This window comes from Trachypithecus francoisi, unplaced genomic scaffold, assembly GCF_009764315.1.
Source record: "Trachypithecus francoisi isolate TF-2019V2 unplaced genomic scaffold, Tfra_2.0 Lachesis_group20, whole genome shotgun sequence".
Taxonomy (NCBI): Eukaryota; Metazoa; Chordata; class Mammalia; order Primates; family Cercopithecidae; genus Trachypithecus; species Trachypithecus francoisi.
This window is the reverse complement of record NW_022681466.1, coordinates 14,418,704-14,440,352: the sequence shown is the minus strand read 5'-3', so window position 1 is coordinate 14,440,352 and position 21,649 is coordinate 14,418,704. Positions and strand designations below refer to the sequence as shown.

The following is a 21,649-nucleotide window of genomic DNA, read 5'->3' as shown; positions in this document are numbered from 1 at the left end:
TATTCCGTGTTATTTTGAGGGTCAGTTGTTAGGACGGTATTTACAGTCATCATAACTGACCCTGAACACACTGGAAGATCATTTCCTGGAATTCTGATCTCTGTGTCTGATTACTTTTTCTTTCATACGTGAGCTACTTAGGCTTAATCAGAAAGGAAGTCATGAAAAGCAGAGCCTCACTCCTCCTCCGTGGTGAAGATGTCGAAGCAGCCGTGGGTGAGCACGTGGTCCAGAGTCTTCAGCAGCGGCAGGGACACCCTGAGAGGAGAAGGAGCTGTGAGACCCTGGACACCAGCAACAAGGACGCCCGTCCCCCTGACTGGCTGAGAGTCAGTACGATCCCAGTGGAAACCCTGGCACCACTGTGGAAACCAAAAAGCCGCTTTATAATGTATGTGGAAACACAAATCTTCAGGAAAAGATAAAACAACTGGCAGGAAGGAACAAGGCTGGAGGCTGACACTGAACTTCGAAGATGATGGTAAAGCGGAAGGGATGGAAACAGCACAGCCCTGGTGCAAAGTGAAGCAAACATGTCGGGCACAGAAGGCTCCAAAGTAAACCCACAGTTTCTTACAAAGCTGCAACGGCAACACAGTGGAGAGGGAGCCCTCCCAGCAATTGGGGTGAGCACTGCTGGGTGTCAAGGTCCTGTGCCAACGCTACACCACGCACGAAACCTCACTCAAGACACACCCCAGGTCTAAATACACAACCCAAAACTATAAAACTTCTAGGACAAAACAGAAAATCTTGGTGACCACGGAATAGGCAAGCTTGTCTCAGACACACCAGAAAAATCTGTGCCTCAGAGGACAAGGGGAGATGCTGGGGCATGAGGAAAGTGTAAGGCCCCGCTCGGTGTGTGAAGGGACAGGCAGGGAGAAAACATCCTCAAGTCACATGTGTGACGAGGGAGGATCAGACCACAACAGTCCAGGAAGGAGAAGAGAAAAAAATGAAGATGCTTCTCCAAAGAGGATATAAAGCAGCAAGGCGCCAGAGAGCGCGACCTCAGACAGCAGCAGCAGCAGGAAGGCATGACACGTGGGTGCTCCGGAAAGCCTCCAGCAGCTTTCCAAAGCTAGACATTCGCCTCCGTGTGAGCCAGCCTGCGGCACCTCGGTAGTTGCCCCACAGAAAAGGAGCCTGGGGAGGTTCCCTCTGGGCAACAGGAGCCTCAGGAGAGCTTTAGCACAGGCCAACGGACACAGGAGGGCTGGGCTCCGCAGCCCACGGCGAGGGAGGCCCTGCTATGCACAGCTACCCACAGGCTTGCACACACTGACTACCCGCAGCTCTACCAGCAATAGCCCCAAGGGAGAAACAACCAAAACACCCACAGACACACACACTGTGCTGCCTCCACCAATGGACACGACTCGTCAGCGAGGAGGAATGAGCGACGGGCACACGGCCCAGACGCCTCAGGGGGCCACGTGCTGAGGCTGTGGTGACACAGGTCAGGCGCACAGACTCGAAGGGCCAGGAGGAAACCTTGGGCTGGAGCCCTCCATCGTGAATGGGGACGATTTCAAGGGTGGACACCTGTCAAAATCGATTGAACTGCCCCCTTTATGTGCAGCTGATTACAGTCGTAACGAGAAAAGAAAACATGGCTGGGCCGAGTTCCTGTTTGCTGAGAGCGACATCTGTGCTCTCACGGGAGAGGCGGCCGAGGCCCCGCCCGAGGGGACACCAGGCCCATGTCCTCGTCCTCACACACGCTGGGAACAGCCCTTCCAGAGGATGTCCCCAATTCTGAGGTCAAGGCCCACAGGGTCTATACTCTGCCTCCAAGTAAAGGCAGAAACCTCCAGAAAGCAGCCACGTTTCTCACTTGACATTCCATCCTCAGGAACGCAACGCTCTCACTCGCTGGGTGGCTGTGTCCACAAGCGCGTCCCCGGGAGCACCGAGCTGGAGGAGCTCGCCACAACGCCTTCCTAGACGCAGGGACCACCTTCTACTCATATTACCTTTACATCCAGTGTACACAAAACGGTCATTTCCCTGCCTAACGTGCAGGCTGGAAGAGAAGGTGCAGGGGCTGAGGCTTGACCGCCCAGAGAACCATGTGCTGCAGGCACATCCTCCTCGCTGAGCCACCAACGGGTAAAGCATGTGTCTCGCTTCTCCCTTCAGACCCCAGACAGACCCTGCAAGACCCCTAAGATCTAGGGAACGTGGTGAGGCACCAGCACCACTCACAGCCCTGAGGCCGCCAGAGATACCACTCACCTGTCATTCAGAAGGTTGTCCTCCCAGATCTGAAGAAGGGTCCCGCTGAAGCTGCCCAGGGCCTGCGGGTCCCTCTGAATGCCCTTCATGTACTCGAAGAGGCTCTGGGTGGAGTGCCGGACCTGCAACACACAGACACCTCAGAAGGGAGTGGGACCCCCCAGCCCACCACCCCTCAGGCTTGGCTGCAGCTGGTCACGCATCTGCTAAAGCGGAGAACTGCTCCGAGCCGCGGAGATGTGAAGGTCTGGCCCACAGTGGCTGGTGTGGACGCCAGCAGAGGCACCCACGGTGCAAACACCCAAAGCAGACACACAGCTCTCGGCAGCGGCAGCACAGCCTGAGGCCTCACTTAGGACGTGGAGGGCGCACGTGACGAAAGCCTGCACCCACTCATGTTGGGTTTCGCTCACGTTTCCCACTGAAGCGGGATTTGATAATCCCTGCAACTCCCCTGTGTGCAGAAGAATGTCTCGGGGCCCGGCTCGCACGGCCTGAGTCTCCCTGCACGTGTCCGCATGGTGCAGAGGGCACCTCATGTCCTGGTACGTGTTTTCTAGGATGCAGCGGCTATCACAGGGTTGCCACACGAAGCAGGTCATGACCCAAGGTACAGGGGCCACGAGTGACAAGATGCAGTTCCAGTTCCCCAGCTTAGCCACGACTGAGGCTCTGGAGACCCTCCCCACAGACATGGGAAGCTGCGCGCCTGGAGCCCTGGAAGTAGAGGGCGGAGCCCAGGTATCCACATGCAGGCATCAGACACAGGTCCTGGAGGGCTGAACCCCGAGGGGACGCTTGGGGCTCCATGGCTGCGGCCGCGGGAAGAGCGCGGAGCCGGCCCACTTCAAAGTCTGCTGCTGACCCCCACTCAACGTGCTGTTCCACCTTCATCAGACTCGACCATCCCACAGGCCCTAAGCCTCCTGGGTCATGAGGAAGCCGCTGGGCCCCTAATCCCCTAACCAAATATGCCAGAGAGAGAGACAGAAAGCACTGGAAGAAAAGGCCCAGCTCCACACACACTCCCAAGAAGCAAGGAAACACCAAGTGCCCCTGGAGCCACCACCTCCCACCCCTGCCAGCCCGATGCCTCCTCACCGTCGACTCCGTCAAGCCGCCCAGGGACACGACGAGCCCCAGCAGGACGGGGTAGCGGTAGGTGGGCAGCCCGAGGAGCTGGGTGATGCGTGAGAAGGCCTGGGAAGGTGCATTCCAATTCACGGAGGCCACGTCGGACCTGCAAGAGAGTGAGTGGGACGAGGCCAGGCGGCCCATGATCTTGCCCCGGCTGCGGGGCCAGTGTGGGCGGCCTACACCCCAATAGTTCCTGGGAGCCCACGCGGGGGGCGTACGCCCCGACGGTACCTGGGAAACAGCTTTTCCAGTTCTCCTCGGTGGGGCACGTGGGGGATGGGAGGGCTGTCAAAGTGCAGGAGCGTCAGGAACACGCTGATGGCGTGAGCACGGAAACGGTCGATCTTCTCACTGGCCTGCTGGGCCACACAGCACATGATGCGCTCACAGCTGCAAACCAAGAGCAGGAGGTAAACCGAGGCGGGTGGTAAACCGAGCGCAGGCAGTAAACCGAGGCGGGCAGTAAACCAAGGCGGGCGGTAAACCAAGCGCAGGCAGTAAACCGAGGTGGGCGGTAAACCAAGCGCAGGCAGTAAACCGAGGCGGACGGTAAACCGAGCGGGGTCGGTAAACCAAGAGCAGGAGGTAAACCGAGGCGGGTGGTAAACCGAGGCGGGCGGTAAACCAAGGGCGGGCGGTAAACCAAGGGCGGGCGGTAAACCGAGGCGGGCGGTAAACCGAGGCGGGCGGTAAACCGAGCGCGGGTGGTAAACCGAGGGCAGGTGGTAAACCGAGCACGGGTGGTAAACCGAGCGTGGGCAGTAAACCGAGGCGGCGGTAAACCAAGCACGGGCAGTAAACCAAGCGCAGGCGGTCTGAGCCATGAGTCCACCTCAAGCACCAAGAGGACACACGGGCTCCTCGGGACTTGGCGGCTGAGTTAGCAGCTGACACCAGGACACTGGCTTGGAAGGACCACACCCCGTTACCTTCACATCCCAGGAGCCCAACCCTACACGTGCACAGCAAACACATGCTACGTACATGTGACACACACGCCAATCAGTTCTTAGGGTTGAAGCAGGGACAACAAATATGATTACAGAAGCGGGTGGAGAAGAGTGTGGGGGACAGAGAGGCCGGGGATGGGGACAGAGAAGCCGGGGCTGGCGAAGAGATGGGGGAAGGAAGGAGAAAGAGGTGAGAACGAAGGAAATCAGGCTCCGGAATCCCCACAACCGAGTGCCCCCGACAGAGACCCACAAGGGCAGGGCCTGGGACCCCCATGACTCAGTGCCCCTGACAGAGAGACCGACAGCAAGTGCAGGGCCTGGAGGTCCCCACAACCTACTACCCCTGACAGAGACCCACAGCAATGGCAGGCCCCAATGGCAGCCTCAGGTGCAGGGAACTGAGTGATGGCTCAGCTGGTCCTGGCAGGAGCAGACCCCTAGGTTCAGGGTCCTAAGCTGAGAAGTCCCCACCTCCAGCCCGGCCCTAACCTGAGAAGCTGGTTGTCATCAAACTGGCCAGAGCACTGGGGAGGCCCAGGCTGGGGAGCAGAGCCTTGTCCTGCGGGCACTGGGCAGAGGAGGAGGGGCCCCAGCTCAAGCCACGGCTACAGGGGCAGGAGGAGGGGCCTGTATAAACCTGAGGTCACGGACCAGAGAGGCTCTCTGGGAGGCAGATGTGTGCCCAGCAATGCAAATGCCACTGAGCACCAGGACTGCCCGCCCCACCAGCCTCCCCAAGCTTGGGGATGCCCTCTAGGATGCAGAAGAGCTGTGACGTGACACTCACATGTGGGCCTCGATCAGCTCAGGCTGGCTCCGAGCCAGCAGAAGTGTCAGATCCATCAGACCGGTCATGGCGGCCTTGCGGACCCTGATGGGACAAGGAGAGGCAGAGACACCCAGCTTGAGAGGGACTTCCCAACCCTGGTTCTACCAACCACGCTGGCAGGCTGTGTGAATTCAACACCAGTGACTAACCCCACACAGAGCCCAGGCACGCTGGCAGGGAGAAAAGTCACAGGAGTTTCAGAGGTTCCCTGTGCACTACAGGAACGTGTGCAGGGAAGGGAGACCCACAGCCGCACACACCAGGGCCCCGAGGCATCCTGCACACACAGGAGTTTCGGGGATTATCTATCCCACTTCAGCGAGAAATGTTGGCAAAACCCAATGTAAGCAGCCTTTCACTGAAGACGCGTCCTCCCTCACACCCAGTCAATGAGGATGACGCAGGCCCAACACCTGAGGACAGGCTGGACAAGCACCTGCAAAGCCCCGCCATGCAGGCTCACCCGGGAGCAGAGAACAGGTCATCTTCCCAAGAGCCTTGAAAACGCAAAATACGGCACTCTACAAAGATTTCTCCCTGCAGAAAAGCCCGGGGCCTCCGAGTTTCCATGGAACAGATGGGCTTCTCAGAGGAAGTGCTCCCCCATCTGCTGCACACGCACCAGGCACCCACGTCCCCTCTGCTGCGCACGTACCAGAAGCCCACGTCCCCTCTGCTGCACACGTACCAGCCGCCCACGTCCCCTCTGCTGTCCCTGGTGTAGTCGTTCATGCAGCCCAGCAGCGCAGAGTAAATCTGGGAAACGTTCTCGCTGCACACAGCTTCGTCTGGGGCTCCTGCTTTCACACCAACAGTCTGGCAAATCCTAAAATTTAAAACGTCTGAGCTAACAGACAAATGTCCGTGAGCCTTGCCTTCCACACCACAGAAGTCTGATGTGTGTTCCTGATCCTGAGAAGACTCACTCAGAACAGTCCAGCACCCTAGGGTACATCAGAAATCCAGAGCTCCTTCCACACGTACGGAATGTGGGACGTGCTTCCCCAAGGTCACGCTCTGCCGTCTCTTGTGGAAAGGTGGACGGGGACACCCCCTACGGCTGGTGCCTCCCACTTCCCACCCTGACGGAAAGGGGACGGATGCTGGCACAGGAAAGAAGGGGCGTGCATGACCCCCACGGGGCTGCTCCTCTTGTGTGCCTGCAGGGAGGAGAGGGCATATGGCATGGCCCCAGGTGCGTGTCTGTCAACGAGGGTGGAGATCATTCCAAACACTGGCTGGCAGGGTCACCTCCTCTTTGCCAACCTTGGGCCAGGACACATTCCCCAATTCTCAAAGGGGCCCAGTGTTGCTAAAGATGTTTAACATTCACTATGACTATGACAGCAAGAGACTGAACGAGCCTCCAGGACCTGGGGCTGGCGATCCTCTGGAAGACAGGAAACCCAGGAAGTGAAGAATCATAAATCCTGCCTCTGAGCAAAAACATCCCCCTTAGCGTTCATTTCTTGGCCTTTCAGAGACTTACAACTTTAGGGGGGAACTGCTGGGACTCACCTAGCAATGGCCTTCAAGCCATCTCTCCTCGACTCAGGGAAATTTACGTCCCCGGGAGAAGTGTGGGTAACTGCTCTTAAACCTGCGAGAACCTGGAAAGCAATAAAGAATCACAGAACCACAAGCTATAACGAAGTGCACTCTAGGGAGGTGGTGATGTCGGCCCGGAGCCACAGTCCCCGCACCACGTGGCAGGCAGCTCCTGGCACCACCTTCCTTGAGGGGCCACCCATGGCCCCTGGTGGAGCCCAGGAAGGGCACCCAGGGAGAGGTCACCTCCAGCCTCTCCACAGTCAGCCCCCACCCCAGGGCGTCACTGGGGGTCTGGTCACACCCTACCTGAGGTCCCCTTTTGTCCTATGCTGAGACCTGGGGTATGGGACAAAGGAAGCGGCTGGGTCTCAACAGCCTCATCTGTCATGTCTCCAAGGGATCCTGGTTCACAGTTATCTGTGTTTCAACTGCGTGAGAGAGCAGGTTGCCGAGGCCAGCGTGGGGCTGACCTGTGGGAGGACGTGGAGCCGCCTCTGCCCCCGCCTGGATGCGCGGCAGCAGCCAAAACAGGACCCGGCTCCACAAACGCACAAAGGCAACTCTGTTCTCCTCACTCTCAGCAGCTGCTTCTACAAACAACACCTTCTCCTCCCTCCCAGAATTCAGCTTTTCAAAGTCTGTCCTCTGACAGGAAAGGGTTCGCCACAGCCCTGAGGGGCCACAGACCTTGGGTGCCCTCTGCCCCCTTTCTCCTGGCCACAGGTGCCAATTTCCAGGAATCCCCTCCCAGCTACAAGCACTGAGTGGGTTTACTAATGGCTGGGCCCACCTCGTGCCCCAACACACAAGGCTCCTACACCCTCGTCCCAGGCCCTGTCCGCTGTGCGAAGCCAGTCTCACCTGCTGGAGCCGGCCTTTCAGAAGGAAGCCTGGAAGGGCGCCCAAGGCCAACGAGAAACCACAGCGAGTCATTTCCTCAGGGCTCCGAAGCTCGGCCAGGTACTGTGTGATCAGCTTCTCTGAAAGGAAGTAACGAGTGTGAAGAGAGGCCCTCTGCTGCCCATTGTGTACAGTCACGCCCCACGTGTGCCCCAAAACAGGAGCAAAGCCACAGCAAACAAAGGTTCCCAAAGCAGACACATTTCCAAAGTGGCCTACCTCAAAATAGGAATCAAAAAGAGAATTTTTTTTTTTTGAGACAGTCTCATTCTGTCACCCAGGCTGGAGTACAGTGGTGCAATCTTAGCTCACTGCAGCCTCAAACTCACACTCAGCCTCCCAAGTAGCTGGGATTACAGGCGTGTGCCACCATGCCAAGCTAATGCATGATTTTTATATACTTATAATAATTTTAAGTGATGATTCACACACTTTTGATGTGATTAATAATGCATGTTCTATCATATGACACAGAGGAACACTGTGGACCAACATATGTGCACGTGACACTTTAAAAATAAAAAGTATGATTCAGGAAGCAGATCCTTCAAACAGATACATGATGTGCAAGAAATGAGCCTGAACTTCAGCATGGGGGTGCAGGACGTACAGTGAGGCGGCCACGCACAGGACAGGGGGCGCAGGATGTACAGTGAGGCCGCCACGCACAGGACAGGGGGCGTAGGATGTACAGTGAGGCAGCCACGCACAGGACAGGGGGTGCAGGACGTACAGTGACGCGGCAGGGCGGCCACGCACAGGACAGGGGGTGCAGGACGTACAGTGAGGCGGCAGGGCGGCCACGCACGGGACAGAGAGTAAAGCCAGCCTTATGCTACTTTCACAAAGAAGGAAAAAACAGCAAAATATATTAACAAGTGAAGAACACACACCACAAAAATGTCACGGTGTGCACAAAAATTCTAAAAACACTGGCCAGGCACAGAGGCTCACGCCTGTAATCCCAGAACTTTGGGAGGCTGAAGCGGGTGGATCACCTGAGGTCAGGAGTTCGATTCCAGCCTTACCAACATGAAGAAACCCCTGTCTCTACTAAAAATACAAAAAATTAGCCGGGCGTGGTGGTGGGCACCTGTAATCCCAGCTACTCGGGAGGCTGAGGCAGGAGAATTGCTTGAACCCGGGAGGCGGGGACTGCAGTGAGCCGAATCATGCCACGCCACTCCAGCCGGGGTGACGGAGCCAGACTGTCTCAAAAAATAAAATAAATAAATATAATGTAAGAAAACACAACTGAAAGTGTGAGGAACACTGTGCTCCAGGACCAGCTGCCAGGGTGCCGTCAACAGAGGCCCCCCCTGCAGAGCCACTTGCTCAGGGTGATGCAACACCCTTGGCGGCTGTGGGACCTGCCCAGAGGTCCCTCAGAGGGAACCTGAGACCCGAACAGTCCCGCTCCAGCCGTGATGGTGGTGGCTCTGCTCCCCTGCACAGCTGAGGCCTCCTCCGGGCCCAGACACTCCCCGAGCAGCTTCCTGCTGGAAGCCCCTGGAGCCTTCAAGGAAAGGGTCCCCACTCACCCTGAATTGCGGGATCTGCCTCCCCTGGCTCCTTCATGTAATATTCACTGCAGAGAGTGGCCAGGGCTGAGACTGCTGCATCCTAAAACAAAGGCAGCACGGTGAACACACAGCAGCTCTGCTCGGAGAAGCCCCCGGCCAGGGACACAGCAGGTCACCCTGAGGTCAGAGAAGCCCCCAGCCAGGGACACGGTAGGTCACCCTGACGTCAGAGAAGGACCTGACCAGGGACACGGTGGGTCACCCTGAGGTCAGAGCAGCCCGAGACCAGGGACACAGCAGGTCACCCTGAGGTTCAGGCACAGTGATGACTTTAGAACCAAACCAAGAGAACCCCTAAGTCATGCTGCTCCTTTCCAGCACGGCTGCTCACCAGCATCTGTCAGATACACGCATCACTTTACTACAACTAAGAAACTGAACGGACAACCTGATTGTTCTTTCCACACTGCCTGTCTTCTAATATGGAACAGTAATAAAATGGAGCATTTTTTTCTTTCCCAGAAACAGTTATGAAGGAAAGGCATACATTGTACACCTAGAGTAATGGGGCAGGGCCTCCAGGCCAACCCACATCAGCCTCAATTAGAGACACAGGGCTCCGGGGCGGGCACTGGGAACGGGAGTTGGGGCCGGACAGCAGGAGACCCTCGGGAACCCATCCCAAGGCCACCAGGAGCCATGGTGGGAGGGATGGCAATTGCTACAGAGCAGGAGCGTGCGGAGAGTCACCAGTCCCACTGTGTGTGGGGCTCAGTGCCAGTCTCCTCGAACCCCCACCTCTGCCACTTATGGAGGAGCCTTTCATGACCACACAGCCAGCAAGTGGCAAACACTGAACCCACATGTTCTATCCACTGCTCCCCCAAAGCCCAGGAGCCGAGGCCCACAGAGCAGCCTTGGAGAGGCACTGGGGGCGGGCGGGCAGGGCGTGAGCAGAGGAGGTGCGTCTTCCACAGAGGGCTGCATTCCACGAGTCACCATCTGTGCCAATCCCAGGGGCAAAGTATACCAGCATCATGGCAGGCGTGAATTAATCATGGACTTTTGAAAGAAAATTCTGAGGCACTGATCATGATGCATTAAAATTCAATTAATAGAACTGTGCTTGGATCCTACAGAAAGTTCAAGTTACTTAAGGAAAAAAAAATTAAGGAAATTGAAGACGCTAAGGAAAAAGAAATGCTAAGCATGGAGGAAGTCAGAGAATTACAAGACACCTTAATGTACTTCCGTTCTTCATCCTCAATATCAAAACCTAGTCAATGTTGGTAACCATGGTTTCTTTCTTTCTTTCTGTTTTTGAGACAGTCTTGCTCTGTCACCCAGGCTGGAGTGCAGTGGCGCGATCTCGGCTCACTGCAACCTTCGCCTCCCAAGTACAAGCAATTCTCCTGCCTCAGCCTCTTGAGTAGCTGGGACTACAGGCACGCGCCACCTCACCCCGCTAATTTTTGTATTTTTAGTAGAGATGCGGTTTCACCATGTTGGCCAGGCTGGCCTCGAACTCCTGACCTCGAGTGATCCACCCGCCTCTGCACCAGGCCCATCTCTATGCAATGAGATCAGTGTTACAGCTCTGTGAGTCCAAAGTCCACCCGTATCCCCCAGTTTGGGAGGGCAGGTGGCTGGGGACGGGCACACACACACTGGCACCCACACAACTTGACTAGGTCAGTGTATGTGGACAGACGTCCTGGGGTGCTGTTTTCTCATCTGCACAGGAGCACTGTAAAGGGAGTTTTCAAACCTCGGATCCTAAGGACACAGAACTCAATGGAGCACAGCGACTATCAATGCAGAAAAAGTGTCTCCAAGGTGACTATAATTAATACAGTCAGAAACAATAAAAAATTAAACATTTGGATTCCGATGGCTGTGTTGGATTTTCTGGTTATAAACCACGTTGACTTTACCATCCAGGATTCCAAATCGAACGCCCGCAGTTGTCAGTTATCAGGCAAGCGCAGGAACGGCCTTGTGAGGCCCCATCGCTGACACAAACACCATCCGTAACTAACACACAAACACCGCCACAGCCCTGCGCCGGGAACGACCGTGCTCACTCACTGTACCTTGATCTGCTGTCGCGAGTGACTTGAGATGAGATGGAGACATCTCAAAGTGTCATTTATCAGCCACTGCCAACCATCTGTCAAAGAAACAAGTTAGCATATACCCAGGCAAGAGTGGTGAGTTGAAATCAAAAACAACAGCAAAAAATAGCTTCTATTAATACTAATCTTAAAGTCGACAGTAACCTTTGAGATGAATCTGTGGAAAAGCAAAATTGAACATTGTCCATGTTGTGGTAAGTCTAAGGCCCCTTCCATTTGAAGGGAAAGGCCCTCTCACGGCTGTTAAATTGTGTTAAGCTCTTAGTGAGGGAAACACCAGCACTCTGTAAACTTTTACACATCATATTTTGGGAAACTTTCATTCTTTTGTTACCCCTAATCTTTTCCTTCAAAAGGTCTCCCCGGCTCCCACCAATATAAACCCAATCTTTAACTCAATTACATCCTGCGAAACCAACAAATGTGAAGGCTATTCAATCCCCCCAAAAAAAGTCCTGAGGCTGCTGAGACAGCCCCGGGACACGACAGCCCTGGGGACTCCCTTCACTGTGCTCTGGCGGCCCAGTGTGGGGGCTGCAGGCGCTCTGCCCGCAGGGTCCGTGATGCCAGCGGCCAGCACTCTCCAGGTCCACGAGGGCCTGGGTCGCTGCATCTCCCAACTGTCTGCCTGGGAGAAGAACTGACACAGAGTCCCAGGCACCAGGCATGGCAGCAAGGAGATGGGGGCACTGAGGTGGTGGCGGGGAAGGGCCCTCCTGTGTATGGTGAAGAGGGTGGTAGGTACCCATTATTCAAGCAGATTCTTGTAGCAACTTCAAGGCAACGTATCCAATTAATAATATCGTGAACCTTTAAGCTATAATCCTTTATTGCCCCCATCCTAACAGGTTCATTTTTACCTTGTAATTTGAAGTCATTCTGGAAGTAAATGCTATTAAAAACAAAAGCACTTACCAATTATGGTGTCACCTTGAAAGGGCATTTTGGAAAGTGACAACTTTTCTATTAAAACGCACACTGGGGGAAAAAAAAAGGACAGACACAATGTTACTTCTCCAAAAAAAGGACAGACACAATGTTACTTCTCCAAAAGCTCCTGCCACAGCACCCTGCCCTGGCCGCATTCTGAGCTGTGTGTGGCCAGCTCCTGCCCCCGCCCACCCACCCTCCCCTGCTGCCAGAGCTGGAAACATCCCAGAACCGTTTCAGAACCACCATGGGAAGCCCAGGACGCCTTCTCCGCTGAGCAGCCTGAAGAAAGTGCTGCAGACCCAGCCACACGGCCAGGCCCACATGCACTTCACAGAAGCTGGGCGGGCCTGTCAGGGAGCTGCAGACGTCCCTGTGACAGGCTGCACAGGAAGCATAGAGGCTTCTGCTCCTGGGACCTGTCACTCAGGACCCAAGCGACAGACAGCCATCACCCACACTGCTCCAGACCGCAGGCCATGCCTGTCACTTCCCCACATAGCTCGTCACTCACTCTCTCCATGACCAGAAACGTGACCCTGACCAGCCACCAAGGGGCCGGGGCGCACGAGACACAGACAACTGAACAGAATCAGCAGCTCCCATGGCCGCACACCGCTCTGGCTCCCACCGTTTCTACCTGACAACGGAACCCACTCACAGACGTCTCCACGCTTTTTCATGGTATTTACTGTTTCTCCTGAGGGACTAAACTCTCCTTCCATTTTTTGTCACGGTGAACAAGGAGGCCTGTCCATGCTACCGACGCGGAGGCCGTCTGTCCACCTGGCCTGTCCTCCCTGCGCACACACTTCCCATCGTCACAGATATTGCCACTCAGCAAACTGAACAGACCGGATATCTCCTGTTCCACGAGAGACCCTGCTCTGCGTCTTTCAGCACCAGGATTCTTCAGCGCCAACCGCAGCCAACTGGAAAAGGGGAAAATGGTCCTCTCGATGTGAAGTAACCTGGTACTTCCCTGCCTGCAAGGTGAGGCCAGGCACCCTCACCATCCACGGCCATGTGGGTCTGCTCCTCTCCTGCACGAAATGCCCACACGTCTGCTCTGCCCCATTTCCCACTGGATCCTTCACCTCGTCACGGGCAATTTTACAAGTTGTTGTACACTAATTAACTGTTTACCTTTCGACTGCAGTCAGACATTTACTCTGAATCTCTGTCTTCCCTACCAACCTATCCATGTTCTATTCTTCAGTATAAGGCCCAACAAAATTATCTCCTTGTGGAATTATTATTCCAAAATCTGTTAACTGGGGATTACATCCCAAGAGGGGGGAAACAAAAAGAAACAAACAAACAAAAAAAACCTAGAAAACCAGTTCTTACCACCAGTTAGAAAAACCCAGCCAGGGGTTGCTGGGACCTGACATTCAGGGTCTGCTTTAAACTCGGGGGAAGGGAGGAGAACGGAAGCGCTGGGAAAACAAAACAATGGTCTGTGCTCTGGGATGCTGGGCGAGACTCTGGGCCCCGTAAACTATTTCCCTTTACTTCTGTGCAGATTTGACAATTTCTAAACTAAGAAGTCTTCTTCAGAGACTGACATTGTCCTACAATGTCTCCTAAAATGTCTTTGAGGATTATGATGATTGTAGTTTGTATGCTAAGTTTTTAGTTACTCTCATGCTTAGTTTTAGATAGGATTTTACCTCCTTCCACGTGGCACCTGTAACACCATCACTCACTCAGGGCACTCCCCTTTCCACCAAAACCAGACACGCCTCTGTCACAGTGCGAATCCTTTCAGCTCTCAACAGAGTACTGCTCTCCTGTGTTTTAAAGACTGGGAAACCAAAGTCCTAACTAGTCTTTAAAATAATTTTCTTGGAGATGCACCCTACATGTGAACTTTAAATGTATTTTATAATCAAGTTAAACAATTCTGGCCGGGGCTCAGCGGTGTAATGAAGCAGCGCGTCAGCCTCTCACGAAACGGCACACAGGACTCAGCAGTAGAAATGAAAAGGTTTGTACACACAACATCTCACACCTGGCAACCTTGTTCACAACAGCAACAGACAGAAATAATCCTGGTGTACTTTACTGAGTGCTGGTTGAACGCACTCTGGTAAAACCCAACCGTGGGCTAGGAAGGCACAAACTGTGAACACATGGACAGCTCGATGGGGTCTCAGGGCACCACGCTCACAGAAAATGCCCACCTCAAAATGCCACGACCATATGAGTCGATCATGGCATATTCTAGAAGGGCGGCAGGGGGGTGAGAAAGCAAAGGGCAGGGGCTGTCTCTGTGGGAAGGGTGCAGGTTTCTGATTGAGTATGGAGTTAGTTACAGAAAGCTACAGAGGGCATCAATCTGCACAAAACTGGACACACATGCCCACTCCACACACACATGAAGCCGCAAAACCGCAAAGGCCTGTAGTCCAGTTAAGAGGCAGGGCCTCAACACACGGTCCTGGCTCCAACACTGTGCGGCCGAACCCGGAGTCACCGCAGGGGAAGCGTGGGAAGCACAGCTAGGCTCTATTACTAATCTCGTAACTTCCTGTAAGTCTGTAATTATTTCAAAATGAAGAATTTTTTAAAAAACAGACTGGATAATGCAGACCAACCCTCCACTAAGACATTTTTAAAAGCTAGACAAAATGAAAACACACAGGAAGTGCCTGCAGTCACCAGAGAGCTCACGAGGACCTGACGGGGATGGCGCAGGGACGGCGCGGCGGGGGCCAACTCTCCCTGGCTCACGGCTGACTCCAGGGGGCGCCACAAAAACCAGAACCCCTCAACAGTGCATCCAGGAGCGTCCCCAGCTAGCGGGAAGACGGGACTCCAGGACGACCAAGGGAGAACCGGTAAAGCCCTCACCACAGTTCTGAACCCGGAGGACCACACCTAGAAATAGGTGTAAAACGTGGGCCAGCCCAGCACTGACCGCTTTCACATCCTGAAATCCGACAGAGGTGACCCCGACAGCAAGCATCCACCTCCCGTCAAGAGCAAACGTCAAGTCTCTCTGGGAGAGAACATTCCAGGCCTCAAAGCATTTCTGTAATGTTTTGTTCCTGTGGCTTGGGGGAGATGCTTTTCGTGTATGATACACCATCCTTCAGAAACAGCCACAGAGGCTCCAGGTGATGACACTAAACAAAGATTTTAAATCATGCTTAATATGTTCCAGGACGTGAAAAAAATGAAAACTAAGAATATGCAAACTATAAAAAATTAATAGAAGTTCTGAAAAATAAAAAAGAATTCAAGGATGCGTTTAATGGCAGATATGGCACACCTGAAAGAATTTGTGACAATGAAATTTAAGTCAAAGAAAATGTTCCTGTAATCCCAGCACTTTGAGAGGCCAAGGTGAGTGGATCACAAGGTCAAGAGATCGAGCCCAACCTGGCCAATGTGGTGAAACCGCATTTCTACAAAAAATACAAAAATTAGCTGGGTGTGGTGGCATATGCCTGTAGTCCCAGTTACTCGGGAGGCTGAGGCAGGAGAATCGCTTAATCCCGGGAGGTGGAGGTTGCAGTGAGCTGAGATTGTGCCACTGCACGCCAGCCTGGGTGACAGAGCGAGACTCCAACTCAAAAAAAGAAAAAAAAAGAAGAGGAAAAAAATGTCCAGACTGAATCAGACAAAACCAGAGGAGAGAGGTAAGAGGCGTAAAGAATTAAGTGCGGTGAGATCCAGATGAGAAGTGGGTAATGAGTCCTAAAAGGAGAGGAGAGGCCAGTGAACAATATTCAAAGAGATCATGGGTAGGAATTTTTGTAAAGTGAACAAAACATCGACAGAAAATACAGATTATGAAACAAATATGAACCATGGAGCCCCAAGTCAGATAAACACAAAGGGAACTTGTTCTAGGAATATCACGGTAAAAGTGCTGAAAACCAAATAAAGATAAAATCTCAAAAAAAGCCAGGGAAACTTAAAAGATTGTCTCCAATAAAGTAACAAGTAGACTGGCGGCTAACCTCTCCAGAAGACAAGAGACTATTATCATTAAAGTGCCAAAACACAAGCGAATGAAGAAAAGCAAAGTCAAGTTTCATTCTTAGCAACAATAACCTTTAAGAATCAAAGTGAAAAAAGAAAAAAAAAAAAAAAAAAGCTCTTTGGGAGGCCAAGACGGGTGGATCACCTGAGGTCAGGAGTTTGAGACCAGCCTGGCTAACATGGTGAAACCCCGTCTCTACTAAAAATACAAAAATTAGCCGGGTGTGGTGGTGCGGGCCTGTAGTCCCAGCTACTTGGGAAGCTGAGGGAGGAGAATTGCTTGAACCTGGGAGATGGAAGTTGCAGTGAGCCGAGATCGCACCACTGCACTGCAGCCTGGGCAACAAAGAGTGAATGAAAAACTCTGTCTCAAAAAAAAAAGTGGAAAAAAGCCATTTTGGGATAAACAAATAAGTGGGTGCCACCAGCACACATACTACGGAAAACACTCGAGTGTTCTCCAGGCAAAGTGAAAATGGTCTTCTTAGAAGGTGAGAAATGCAGGACAGAACAAGGAGAAGCAGCAGGTGTCTGTGTGGGTAAATCCCAGTGAATTCCCATGGAACAAGAGAACAGGGTGCCTACACATGTAAGTTCGAATGAACTCCTACTACGTAAAACAACATAACATCCTGTGTGATTTAAGACAGAAGTCAAAGCGAAAGGCACGACAGCACCGGTGATGCCTCTGCTGAGGGGACAGGGAGGTGGCAGGTGTGTTCAGGACATCTGCGACGGAGCCCTCACCCCCACAGCAAGAAGTCCATTAACAGCGTATCCCAGCTTGCTAGGTCACGATCCTCCACACACCCGTGGCCAACTTGCGGCTCACCGATGCCTCTGGTTTCCCTCCTGTCTTCGGCATGAGAGGAGAGAACTTTTCCTGGTTCTCCTGATGCCTCTGGTGCAAGGCTGTGAGAGCCAGATGACCCTCTTCCTCCCGGCCCCCACCCTCAGTGATCCACATGTGAGCAGGATAAAAAAACACCTGTGGTTTTAAGACACTGAAACTTGGGGATTGTTTCAAGAGCAAAACGCAGCCCACCCTGACTGATGGACCCCTTCTTCACCTCCGCTTTACTAAACAGAGCTCCTGTTTCTTTCCTTTGATCCTAAAGCATGAAATGCAAGAGCCACTGAGTCTAAGATGGAGATGAGGAGACACCAGGGGAAGCAGCTCAGTTCGGGCCGCGCTGAGGACACCCAGGATGCTCAACCCCTCTCATGTGAATATTCATGACAAAGGCCAACCTGTACGACATGTCTTTGATATGGGAACAAATGGGACTCGGACATCTCCCAAGGGTTGAGCCACTTTTCCCACAAAATGTGCAAAAAACATCTGAAGAAATCTGTGGTTCAACACCTCCGGGGTACCTGTGGCCGGGGTGCACTGGGCGCTCCTGCGGGTGGCATGTCACCGACGTGCCAGCGTCCTCGGGTGCAAGGGCACCATCATCTGGCCTGGGTGAGAAAGTGACCAGCAGCCCCTCCCCGTCTCCCACATGCAGCCCATGAACCCACGGATCTCTCACCCCGACAAAAGCTTGGAGTCTTGTCTCACTTGAAAGAACACATCTGAAACTAAGGATATCAGGAAACAGCTGTGTACACATAGAATGCAGAAATACAGAAGCAAGGAAAACAGACAGCTAAAAAACTGAAAGGGTTGCTTTTGGAAAAATAAAAATGTGGGACTGGGAGATGCGGGGCCGAGACCACAGACGCTATGCAGAACGATTTCACTTTCTGAACTATGCCTATTTGAAAGCTGAAAGGGAAAATTTCCTATGAAGTGTAAAACTGAACGAGGAGGAGAAAAAACCCTGAGCTGACACCAAGGCTCAGTCAGGGTCACCAGGGACACAGCTGGCTTCAGAGCCTGCAGGCCACAGAGTCTCTTGGGGCCAGCAAAGGCCCTGGAGGGGAAGAAGCCGCACAAGGAGGGCCAGCTGCAGGGAGCTGTGGCCACAGCTGGGGAGTACAGGCAGCAAAGGGGCCCCCAGGGAAGGCATGGGCAGCCTTCCAGGGGACACGCCCACCACGGTGCGAGGCCACATTGGCAGGAATGCCGAGTTTGCACTCAGCGGTGTAAGGGAGTGCAAACACGGACTCCAGCAAACACACTCATGGTGCAGACACAGCTGGAGGTTGGCAGGGGGCCCAGAGCAGGGATGCCTCCCACAAAGACGCCCTCCTCCACGATGCCCCTGAGCAATCCATGCCCCGCAGTGAACCCTGAGGGATGCACCCCAACAGCAACACGTGTCCCAGAGCAGAGGGCACGGGGGGAAAGCTGGAGTTGGGGATGGAGAGAGGTAGACAGAAACCACCCTGCACCCAGCACCCCCAACAACTGACCATAGCCCACCACCACCCTTTAGAGCACCGAGAACCCGGATGGCGTGAAGACGGCAAACACCAAAACGGTGGTAAGGGCGCCTTTTAAAAACCCGGAGAAAGCACATCAGTGTTTACGTTCCACGGTGACTCGGTTACTTGGGCAGCCTGCAAGGCCTGCCAGCAGGGAGCAGTGGGTGTGGTGGGTGAGGAAGGGACAGAACAGAGTGGCTACTTTGTATCAAGTCTTTCCAAATACCATCATCGAAAAGCCCAACTAGAACCCACAACACTCCCTCCTCTCCCAGCTAAGTGCAAATGCAGCACTCCTGTGCATGCAGCCTCACGGCCAGGGCAGGCATGTGGCGTGGAAAGCTGCCGGCGACGACCACCCGGAGGCTCCAGGACCTGCGGTTTTTCCGTGGTTTCCTTCTGAGCTCGCGACAATTCTGCCCATCGTGGGTAGGTGGCAGCAATGCACAGGCAACGGCGCCCTGCGGCCAACAGCGGCCAACACCCAGCAGAAGCCCTAAGCGGCGGTCACTCTGGAGCCTGGGGGCCATCAACGCAGCTGCCCTAACCACACATTCAAGAAGAAGAGCAGATTACAGAGCAGCACCTCCCTGATGGGCCCCGCTTCACAGAGCAGGAGGGTAAAGGAAATGCAGCCAGGAAGGCGTCACCAGCCACGGGCTCTCGGAATACGTTCAACTCTGTCGCCGCTGGCCACAGGAACTCAGAACACCTTTAACTCTGACTCCGCTGGCCACGGGGACTGGGAATGCCTTCAACTGCATCGGGGCCACGGGGACTAGGAACGCCTTCAACTCTGTCACCACTGGCCATGGGGACTCAGAACGCCTTTAACTCCGTCGCCGGCCAAAGGGATTCGGAATGCCTTTAACTCCCCCCCTTTCATGGTGGGCAGGGGCTCCTGTGCAGACTTACTGCTCAAACACCAAGGGCGACCCTAAAAGCAGACCCCGCAGCACACGAGGAGCATGTGAAGGCCGTGTGACGGTCGGAGGACTGCCTCCAACTGCCATCTCCAGGTCATGACCCGTGTCGTGGGTGGGAACTGGGGGACAGTGAACCCCTGACAGCACCCAGCACCCCACCCCATCCCATCCCAAGCCAAGCTCCTAGATCCAGAAATGGCTTTTTACAGGTCACCAGCTGTCCACGATACGTGGGGGATGGTTTCGACCCCACTAAGGAGGCAACTCCGGGCACCCATGGGTACGTCGGAAAGGTGACAGCCCTGCACCACATGCTCTGGAGGCATCTGAGGGACAGTGACCACGTCTACATGCAAAACATGACACGCCGGTCTTAGCCAACAGGGACCACTCGCAGAACCGGCAGTCCCACGCCTCCGACATCAGCTGACAGAAACTGGCTCACGTTTCCAGGATTGACTTTCCCGTGACATCCATCAAACCCACGAGAACACTGAGCTGACACCAGCAGAAACGCAAGCTGGCTGCTCTCAGTACAGAAGCCCCGCTGGCCTGGCTGGAGGTAGATGGCTGCAGACCTTGGGCAGGTCCCCATCAGGTCAGGGCTGGGAGGTGTGGACAGAAAGCACAAGAGGCGGGTATAGCCCTGACATCCGGCCGTGGGCTCCCCAAACCCCAGCCCGCTGTCCTCTGCTCGGACCACACAGACCTCAGCAAAAGTCTGCACACAACAGCAATTTTTCTAAGCTTCCTCACCAGCTGTGCCTCCACACTCACACTCACAGTTTCACAGCAGGGGGCTAAGGGTGGCGTGGGCTGGGCCATCCGCAACGGCAGGGCCCTGGGAGCTGTCGGGGGGATCCGGCTCCCTGGATCCTTGGGGTTGGCTGCTGCCATCAGGAATGTCTAGGGAAATGCAATCAGGCTTTCACTTTAATACTTTGTGGAACTGTCTAAAGTGTGTTCTACACTTCCCTCCTCACACACCAGAAAGAATCAGCAAAGAGAAATGAGGCGTTGCCCGACTGTGCTAACCCCCGGTGGGTATCAGAAGCTTGGGAATCAGGTGCAGACGTTCACCTGGACTCGGGCGTGTAAGGAGCTTCGCCTCTGCTCAGCTTTCCTCTTGCCCATCGCCTGAGCTTCCTGTGCTTGCCCAAAACAGCTCTGGGTCCCTGCACTGCTGAGTCCACCAGGGCAGGCCCGGGGCTGCTCTGTCCACCTTGGGGCCATGCTTGGAGGGATCTTCAATGTCCACTGGGTCCACAGGCGAGCACTGGCCCCACTGCCACAGCTGCCTCTGCTTCCTGAGAAATTTCCAGAACCAGCGGCTCCTGGGTGCAACCCCTCCCAGCTCACACTTCCTCTCGTTCTCTCTCTCAATCTCAATCTCTCAGTCTCTCTCTTGTAGGCACCACTGGGCACACCAGGCACACCACAGCTGCCGCCTCCACAGAAGAAACACACCCAGCCCTGCACCCTGGAAGGCCAATGAGCCGCCCTGCACGCCAGGAACATGCCTCCCTCATCGATGGCTGCAGCAAAGGGCTGCAGCCTTCAGCCTTCAGACCTACCTGCTTGTCTCATGAGCTCTCCTCCCAGACCCCTGAAAAGGAATGAAAACATCAGAATTAGAAGAACCTCCTGACGTACAAAACACCATGAAAGATGCTTGCCAGTGTAACCTCGGGCTCCAAAAAGCACTAAAATGAGAACTAGTTGAATGTGTTACTGAGCATGAGCGACCTTTCATGAAAAAAGGAAAAAACGTGGTACAGCCATCTTCCGGAGGCCTCCCATCCTAGCTGGGTCATGCTAATTTTTAATTTTTCCTGGACATTAATTTTAATTTTTCCCGACGGGTATCCCATCACAGAGGTAACTCCAAGCAGCGCTCAGCTCTTACTTTATAAAAGCAATCTCAGATGCCAGAAAGAGCCCCATCCAGCCTAGAGAAGCAGCGTGCTGCAGTTCTACCACAAGCGAAGCCAGGCGGGGCTCCGGGCTGCTCTGCCCGTCTGGGATGCCTGCCCTCCAACAGCGGGCCGGGTGACCCCCGCTCAACACACACACAACCAGGTCAGACCCTCACACACTTCTGACAGTGGGCCGGGTCCAGGCCAGACCCTCACCCACCTCCAACAGCCAGCCGGTGACA

The 21,649-nt window shown here is 54.3% G+C and overlaps 1 protein-coding gene and 1 long non-coding RNA gene across 3 annotated transcripts in view; one reads left to right on the top strand and one right to left on the bottom strand.

The window, feature by feature from the left end:
• TBCD (tubulin folding cofactor D) overlaps positions 1 to 21,649 on the bottom strand; it is a 186,260-nt gene that overhangs the window by 9,309 nt on the left and 155,302 nt on the right. For both annotated transcript variants that reach the window (XM_033181724.1, XM_033181725.1), the window contains exons 23-34: positions 21,066 to 21,097; positions 12,185 to 12,247; positions 11,228 to 11,304; positions 9,153 to 9,234; positions 7,573 to 7,691; positions 6,679 to 6,770; positions 5,849 to 5,986; positions 5,119 to 5,202; positions 3,610 to 3,768; positions 3,343 to 3,481; positions 2,242 to 2,363; positions 181 to 258 (exon numbers count right to left, since the gene is read on the bottom strand). In XM_033181724.1, the coding sequence (XP_033037615.1) occupies positions 181 to 258; positions 2,242 to 2,363; positions 3,343 to 3,481; positions 3,610 to 3,768; positions 5,119 to 5,202; positions 5,849 to 5,986; positions 6,679 to 6,770; positions 7,573 to 7,691; positions 9,153 to 9,234; positions 11,228 to 11,304; positions 12,185 to 12,247; positions 21,066 to 21,097 (1,185 nt within the window). The remainder of the gene's footprint in view (positions 1 to 180; positions 259 to 2,241; positions 2,364 to 3,342; positions 3,482 to 3,609; positions 3,769 to 5,118; positions 5,203 to 5,848; positions 5,987 to 6,678; positions 6,771 to 7,572; positions 7,692 to 9,152; positions 9,235 to 11,227; positions 11,305 to 12,184; positions 12,248 to 21,065; positions 21,098 to 21,649) is intronic.
• On the top strand, positions 9,230 to 15,385 carry LOC117066404. The gene is made up of 2 exons (XR_004430325.1): positions 9,230 to 9,359; positions 9,403 to 15,385. It is a non-coding gene; the product is annotated as an uncharacterized LOC117066404 (long non-coding RNA).